Consider the following 8,869-nt stretch of genomic DNA (forward strand, 5'->3'; position numbering starts at 1 on the left):
GCCAGTGTGACTACTCTCTCATCTGACCAGTAATTAGTCCCAGCACGAACTGAGCTGGGGATTCATGATAACCTCCTTGGCAATGAGAATTCTGGCTGTCGCCATGGCAGCTTCCTCCAGGATGGCTGGGCCATTGTGGATCATGGATTCCATCTATCCATGGTGAAACCCACGCACCAAACACCCAGGAACATCTCATCCATGGGAACAGTGCCTGTGCCCACATTGGCTATCAGGAAGTTCCATACACAGGTGGCATTGTGTCCAGGCAAGGAAGGACCTATGTCCAGAGCACAGAACAAGTCCTGGAGGTACAAAAGATGTGGTTCGGCATCTCTTGCCAGCCGGCCTCAATACCAGCCATGCAGAGGATGGGAACATGCTCACGCAGGCCCGAGGCTCAGAGGTTCCTGCCCCTGTGGCCAGCTAGGAGTAATGCCCTCGCCACGGTCAGAAAGTGAGACACCTTGAGGTCTCCTGTAGCTGGGCGTGGCAGGTGGGAACAGCGGGGCTGATGTGTTTGGAACTGTAATAGGCCCGTGTCCCAGGCAGCTGCTAGAGGCTATTCAGCCGTGCCTGTCCACATCTGGAGGAGTGGGTGGGAGGTTGTTGGCCCTCCATCTGATCCACTTCGGGAGACTGCTTATGTATGTTCTTGCTACATCAACTGGGATCTGTCCTGCCCCAAGATCTGCCAGCTGGTCTGTACTTGTTCCAGAGTGTTGGCCTCCATAGGAACCTGCGGTCACCATTCTGTCCTCCAAGCCAACCTCTGGAGACCACAGAAGGTGGCCCCAGGGCAGAGGAGACCTTCCGCACAAGCAACCAGAGCCACAGAGGAGCTGGACGGTAGGAATGGGGCTCCAGGGTGAAGGCAGTGCCAGAGTCGCCGGCCCAGGGTGGGGTCCATCAAAAAGGACCCAAGGTCATGTCCACCCAGTTGTCCTTCAACTGGGTGATGTGAACTTACCAGCCAACAGTCAGATTCAATGTGGGCTCAAAAAAATAGGGGGATTGGGTGCAGACTCTGAGGACCTGACATCACAGGGCTCTCCCGCTCCTGGGTGCCACAGAGAGTGACAAGGCGGTGACTGACATACTTCCTCCTGGAGCCATTGGTACCCAGGCTTGATGTACCTGCCCACTGCAGGTGACACGGGTGGAGGAGCCACTCCATGTCAACAGTCAGATGGTGTCACATCAGGAAATCCCAGCCCATGACAAAGACGTCATCAGAGCCTTTGAAGTCTGGGAACTGTCCCCCTGGTGGCAGAGATCACCACCTGGATGCCAAAATCACATCCTCGGCCCGCAGAATCCACTGTAGCCATGGCCGATTGTGGACTGGTCAGAGCCACCAGGCCTAGCCCGCCTGGTGCCATGGAACAATGTCACACACACCCAGGGCACTGTTACCTTCTTCCCAGGCTCAGGCGGCCCACCCGCCGGGTCCCTCAGACCTCCCAGGGGTCTATTGTGGCAGGGCCAGACATGGGTCAAGGGCACCAAAAGGATGTGACCCCCCAACATCTTGATTCACTTCTATTTTTATTATTACTCCAGATGTTCTCTGCAAGATAAAGTGCATATGTCACATACAGATCAAGTTCCTAGTTGAACTGTTGTGTTTGTTTCCGCAGCAGGGGTTACCATATGACTGTTCTCCTGATGGTCCAGTCCAGGTGGCCCAACAGCCTGACCGTTCAGCGAGACCATTAGCAATGGCATGTGAAGCTGCACAAAAGTGACTGTTTACAAGGATCTGTGGGGGATAGAGGGGTCCCCATGAATGGCGTGGTACCCCTGAGCGGGAAACCTGTAGGATGCTACCAGCCCAGGCCCAAAGGGAGGAGAGAGTGCTAGAGAGCACCCTGGGCGCGGCTAGCCCACCAGCAGCTGTGGCGAGCCTTAGGAGGGAACCGGCGGGTGAACACCCCAACCTGTTCCTTCCCCCAGCCCGCTTCCAGAGATCCCCGTTGGCCAAGCCCAGCTGGAAGCCACGGGGCAAGGGAACCCCGTGATGTCATCCATACCGTGCTCCTGGAGAAAAGTCAGGCAAGGGATGGAGAGTGGACCTGAAGGGGCAAGTCGAGGATCTCTGACATGCAAGGGAGGGCTGGGATTTTAAAGAGGAAGATCTGGGGGTCCTGACTGAGGAGTCACCTGAGCAGAGACCTGGAGGGGTGCAGCAGCTCTTCTGCTCTAGTCTGAACGTGTCTCCTACAATCAGTTGGAAACTTGACCTTCTGTGCAATGATTTTGGGAGAGGGGGTATGTCAAGAGGGCTCCTGACTCGTTAAGGCCATTATCAAAAGGCTTGACAAAAACACTTTGTTTCTTCTTTCTTTTTCCCTTCCACCTCCTGTCTCGTGGGGACACAGCATTCCTTCCCTCTGGAGAGTGTGGAGTTCAAGGCACCATCCTGGAAGCAGAGACCAGATCCTCACCAGACACCAAATCTGCCTCCACTTCGCGCCTGGACTCCCCAGCCTCCAGGATGGTAATAAGTTCCTGTTGTCTGTGAGTCGTCTGGTCTCAGGCACTTCCTTACAGCAGCACAAATAGACTAAGACAGAGTTGGTAGCACAGGAGTGTGTCATATAACAAACGCTTCAAGAAGTGGAAGCCGCTTTGGAATGAGGGATGGGCAGAGGCTGGGACAGTGGGAGACCCTCCTGGAAAAGCCTGTGCCACGATGAACGGAGCATTGACGGCGATTCTGGTGACAGTGCAGGAAAAGAGCTGTAGGGAAAACCCTTTCTTCTCGGAGATTACTCACGTGGTTGGGACGGTAATGGTGATGAGGTCCCAGACGGCAATGAAGAGCCAGGTCTCGGGTCCCAGGGGAAAGGCTATCCTTGTCATAAAGTGGGAAAGAACTTGGCTCAATTGTGTCTGTGTCCTGGGACTTCACGGAAGCAGAACACCAGGGCACTGAAGTAGGACGTTTGGCAAATTGTGTCTCGAAGCTGTGAAAACCTCAGGATGTGTGGCATCTCCTAATTTCTTACCGCAAAATGGGAGAAGAGCAAAACGATTTAAAGAAGAAGAGAATGATTTATAATTAAAAGGGAAGTAGAAAATTTGAAAATTTTCTTACCTTGGCTAAGTGTATTTAGGAGAGAAAACCAAGGGTAACCGGATGATAAGGAGATCGTGTAAGTAGAAGGAAACTGGATGCTTTATAAACTGTGTATTTTGTTATAGCAGCAAAACCAGCCTCATACACCTTCTAATCCTAACAACAGCTTTATAGGATCTGTGATCTTATTCTCCCTACTATACAGTCCAGGAGGCCAAGGACAGTAAGAATAAAAAAGGTAAAGTTGTTCAGAGTTGGTAGAGTTGCGACTTTTAAAAAATATATATTTTTTAGTTGTTGATGAACCTTTGTGTGTGTATATGTGGTGCTGAGGATCAAACCCAGTGCCTCACACATACTAGGTAAGTGCCCTACCACTGAGCTAAAACCCCAGTCCTAGGACTTTTTTTTTTTCAAGACAGGGTCTTACTGTGTTGCCCAGGCTGATCTTGAACTTGTGGACTCAAGCAATCCCCCTGCCTTGGCTTCCTAAGTAGCTGCACCATGCCCAATTGTGGAAATGGGATTTAAACCCAGGCAGTTTAGCCCAGAGATCTTGCTCTTAAAATAGGATTTGAAAGCATGGCAAGGAAAATACCAGGACACAAAATGGTGATCAACAATCATAGATTATTTATTGAGCACTGACTGTATACTAGCCACTGTGTTAAATGCTAAGAGAGGGGAGATTTTCAGTGGGACAGCAATGTGGCGTCAGGTCACACAGAACCCACCGCGAGATGGTGACTTCTCTCTAGTTGTCCTTATGGAGACGTCTCTGCTGGCGCTGGCCTGTCTCTCAAACTCTGACACTTGGTTTTCTCACTTTTTAACTCCCGCGTCATAGGCTCTGGTCCTTCAGGGGCAGCCAAGTTCTGGTTAGGCCAAAGCATGGTTTTATTTTCAGTGTCTTTTTTAGCTGTATATTATTTAAGTCAATCGTGCTTTTTTTTTTATTCACAGAGAAACTGTTATTTTTTTCCCCTTACAGATAAATTTATTTAAGAAAAAAATAGCAGATTTCAAGGAACAATATTAAGGCTGGGGATGTGGCTTAGTGGTAGAGCACTTGCCCAGCATGTACGATGTCCTGGCTTGAATCCCCAGTAAGGAGAACAAAAGGTGGGGGACAGTATTGGGCCACACATTCAGGTGGTTCATGGCTGTGGCAAAATCACAAAGGTGTACACAAATCACTGATGGTTAGAATACTTTGGCATACTTCGTTTTGTGGTACTAGGGATCCAACCAGGGTGCTTTACCACAGAGCTATATACCCAGCTTTTTCAATTTGTTTAGTCGTAGATGGATGTAATCCCTTTATTTCTCTTTATGTGGTGCTGAAGATCAAACCCAGGGCCTCACACGTGCTGGGTGAGTGTCTACCACTGAGCCACAACCCCAGCCCCTCTTTTTATTTTTCATTTTGAGACAGGGTCTCACTAAGGTGCTTAGGCCCTCACTCAATGACTGAGGCTGGCCTCAAACTTGCAATCCTCCTGCCTCAGCCTCCAAAGTTGCTGGAATCACACACATGCACCACCCAGCCCAGTTTGGCATAAAATATGTGTAGGGGAAGAAGGACTGGGTAGGGGTCAGGTCATGGGGGCCATGAACACCAGGGGAATGAGTGTGGGTTTTATTCTGTCAGCAAGTAAGACTCAGGTGTAGGCATGGAGCATGGTCAGAATTGTGCTTGGCAGGGCTCACGCTGGCCTCTGAGTTCAGGTGGGGGCTGAGGTGGCAGTGGGGAGACCCCAGGGTAACAGGCATCAGGACCTGGACAGGGTAGAGGGGGCTCTATAAGAGGAAGCAGGGGTTCCCAGAGCCCGGTCTGGCTGTATGGCTGGCTACCTGGCAGGGTGACTGATGGTAGAGGCTCAGTTTCCAGTGATGGCCTTTCAGTCTGTCCCCCTCCTTCTCCCAGGTACCTCTCCAGCGCGACTCACTGAGAACTTTCAATAACCTCCTGGGTTTTACTGAGTACTGGGGTCTGGGTATGGTTTGTCCCCAAAGGGTTCATGTGCTAGAGGCTCAGTCTCCATGGGAGGTGGTGGAGCCTCCAGGAAATCAGCACCCCATGGGGAAGTCACTTCCTCAGTTCCTCTGGACGCTGAGTTTCCAAGACTGGGGCCTAGTGGGAGGTGATCAGGTCACTGGGGACACTGCTCTCAGAGGCATTAATGCCCCTCTCTGGGAGTGGATGAGATCTTGGGGGACTGGATCAGTTACCTCAAGAGAGGTTCGTTGTAAAGCAAATTCAGCTTTCTCGGTGCTCTCTCATACTTTCTTTCTCACCATGTGATCTCTCTCTCTCTTTCTCTCTTTTGCTCCTGCCATATGTGCCATCTGCCATGAGGCCCTAGGAAAAGCTGATATAAGCCCTATACTCTTGGACCTCCAGAACTGTGGGCTAAACAAACCTCTTTTCTTTATAAAGTACCCAGTCACTGGCATTTTGTCATAGCAACAAAAAACAGACTAACACACTGAGTCAAGGTAACATCAGCAGAAGCTAGCCCACTTCAGTCTCATTAGGTGGGGGAATTGGAAGTACAATCAGAGAGGATGGAGAAAACTGACTCGTGCCTCCTCGTTTTGTGTTTCTTCGCGGGGAAAGTCCGATATCTGCTTGACCGCTTTTGGTGATTCATTTTATTCCATACGATGAACATCTGATTTTCCAAGACCTTCAACTTTAGTTCGCTGAACAAAAGCCGTTCGAGGATCTTGTCCTGGAGTGCAAAGCAGGCGTGCAGCCTCTCCACTTCCTTTGCGTTCATGCCCACGTTGTTGATGGGGTTGCATTCAGGAGTCTTGGGTTTTATTGCCTCCTCCTAAGCTCCCCACCACCAGGAAAAGGGGAAAACCTGGTTACTGATGTGCATCCCTTCTTGCTCCATGCCCTCCCCCAATCAACTCTCACACCTGCCTCAAAGGGGAGCCGCTTTGAAGGAGTGAAAGAATTGGGACCCAGCAAGGGAAGGTCACACAGACCCCAAACTCCCAAGACTCTTTGGTTGCCTTAGTTTCATAGAAATAATCTACCAGTTGCAGAAGACACCAAGTCCTTAACCCAATATGCCTATCCCCGGAGTTTGTTTACCCAACGTGCCTCTCTGAGCATTGTGTCAGGCCCCATGAAACCTTCAACTGCCAAGTCTCAGTCCTCTGATGACATGCTCTTTTTTTTCAAACTTCTTGGATGAAATTCTTTTCTTTTTCTTTATTTTATGTTTATGCAGTTCTCAAGATCAAATCCAGTGCCTCACACATGCTAGGCAAATGCTCTGCCCCAGAGCTACAAAGCCCAGCCCCGATGACATGCTCTTATCTCTATAAGCCTCAGCAATCTTTGCTGGTCCTCTTCACCCTGGCTAATAATAACACCTTACCTTTATTTTTGGATTCAACTACAAACTACTGGTATTTAAAAACATTTTATACTATTTCAGATATGCAAAAAAGGAAATATCATAACAAATATCTGTGTTCCCACACCAGTTTACAAGTACAATATCACAAGTGGAATCGAAATCTCCTATGGGCATCTCTCCTAGAATATTCTCTCCTCCAACCCCTGAACATCATCTGCTCAACTGTGATCCTAACTTTTTTTCTTTGCAGTCCTGGGGATTGAACCCAGGAGTGTTCTACCACTGAGATACATCTGAACCCTTTTCATTTTTATTTTGAAACAGTCTCCTTAAATTTCTGAGACTGGTCTTGAACTTGTGATTCTCATGCCTTAGCGTCCTGAGTTGCTGGAATTACAGGTGTGCACCACCGCACCCAGCTATAAATCCTGAATTTAGTACATATATTTTCCATGCATTTTTATTTTAATTAAAAACTTTTTTTTTAGTTGTAGATAGACACAATGCCTTATTTTCATTCATTTATGTTTATGCAGTGCTGAGGATCAAACCCAGTTCCTCACATGTGCCAGGCAAGTGTTCTACCACTGAGCTACAGCCCCAGCCCCATGTATTTTTAAATGGGAGGCTGTTTTGTGACATGTGGCAATATCTGGAGATAATTTTGGTTGTCATGAACAGGGTGAGGGGGTGTGATGCTGGCCTCTCTTGATAGACGCCACAATGCTGCTAAGCTTTTTAACAATGCACAGAGATAACCAGACAACAAATTATACCACCAGGATGTGCCAAGGTTGAGACCTCTTGCCTTAAAATACTTCACTACACATATGCATCTATAAACAATATAGGATATTGTTTTGTTTAGTTTTTTTTTTTGGTTCTAGGAATTTAACCCAGGGCTGCTTTACCACTAAGCTACATCCTCCGCCCTTTTTTAAATTTTGAGACAGGGTCTCACCAAGTTGCTGAGGGCCTCACTAAGTTGCTAAGCCTGGTCTTGAACTTGCAATCTTCCTGTCTCAGCTTCCCAAGTCGCTGGGATTACACTCATGCACCACCTTATACAGCATTATATTAAAGGCATCTGCTATAGTTTGGACCTGGAATGTGTCCCAAAGGCTTGCATATTAGAGACTTGGTCCCCAGCTATTAGGAGATGGTGGAATCTTTAAGAGGTGGGTCCTAGTGAGAGGTTTTCAGGTCCCTTGGGGGCCTTATCCTCTACCATACCCTCGGAGGCTTAAAAGTGATGGGTTTGCCTGATTATGAACCCTGAGCCAAAATAAACTCTTTCTAAGTAGATTATTTCAGGTCTATGTTATATAAACACAATGTTGCAAATTACATTAGGTGCAGTTCTTCTGTCTTCATGACTATATTTTAGAGTTGTATCTATGTAGATACATGTATCTCTATCCATTTAAAATCTTTCCACTTAAGAATAGCCCATCCCTTTGTTGAAGCAGGTGGACTTCAAACATGAAGTAGGAGTGTATACATGGTCCCTATTTTCTAGTTAGGACACTGAGGCTTTGTGAAGCGACGTGATTTGTCTACCATCACCTAAGAGAAAGCCCCAGAACAGGACTTAGACCAGTTTTAAGTTCCTCAGTCTTGCGCCATTATCCTGACACCATTCCTGTCCCCCACCCCACAATCCAGCAGAACATCCCATAACCCTCAGCTGAAGCTAAATCCCCTCTGGCTCACCTTACAGGGCTCTGAGGGGGTGGGCTTGAGTTCATACTTGACCATCCAGTTGCTAAGCAACAGCAGAAGGAATAGGAACCCAAACAAAGCTGGCTTATAGCTTATCAGCCAAGCCACCACGGCTCCCATGGTGCCCGAGGAAGCAAGGAGGGTAAGGAGACTCCGAAAAACAAATATCAGTTCCCCCAACATTGTGGCGGGGAGGAACGCGCGCCCCAGGGCCCTGCCTCAGTCCCTTCCATGACAGGAGTCACAGCCACCCACTCCTGAGTCATAATTAGCCCCCTCCCCCCACCCAGATGCCACCCAACAATATTAACTACATCTGAGCCTTAAGCACTCACTGCGTCCCAGACTCTTTGACAGGTAGTTTGCAAGCATTGTCTCATGATGGCCTCACAACAGCCAGGTGATGCACGCCCGTAATTCCAGCAGCTCAGGAGGCTGAGGCAGGAGGATCAGGAGTTCAGAGCCAGCCTCAGCAACTTAGTGAGCCCCTAAGCAACTCAGTGAGACCCTGTCTCTACATAAAATATAAAAAAAAAAAGGGTTGGGGATGTGGCTCAATGGTTTAAGTGTCCCTGGGTTCAATTCCCAGTACCAAAAAAAAAAAAAAAAAAAAAAGAAAAGAAAAGAAAAGAAATCAAATTTCAAGCTTTATCCCATTGCTAAATGTGCAAACAAGTCAGGTAGACCC

General features: G+C 48.3%; 1 protein-coding gene across 1 annotated transcript; it reads right to left on the reverse strand.

Annotated features, from left to right (window-relative positions):
* Nucleotides 1–5,534: 5,534 nt before the first annotated feature.
* Nucleotides 5,535–8,364, reverse strand: TEX46 (testis expressed 46; the record flags this gene model as incomplete). The annotated part of the gene is made up of 2 exons (XM_079128122.1): nt 5,535–5,817; nt 8,173–8,364. The coding sequence occupies 2 exons, from the start codon at nt 8,362–8,364 to the stop codon at nt 5,617–5,619; spliced, it is 393 nt and encodes a 130-aa protein (XP_078984248.1). The 3' UTR covers nt 5,535–5,616.
* Between the last annotated feature and the right edge of the window lie 505 nt (nt 8,365–8,869).

The sequence above is a fragment of the Sciurus vulgaris genome, assembly GCF_902686455.1.
Source record: "Sciurus vulgaris genome assembly, chromosome: 1".
Classification (NCBI taxonomy): domain Eukaryota; kingdom Metazoa; phylum Chordata; class Mammalia; order Rodentia; family Sciuridae; genus Sciurus; species Sciurus vulgaris.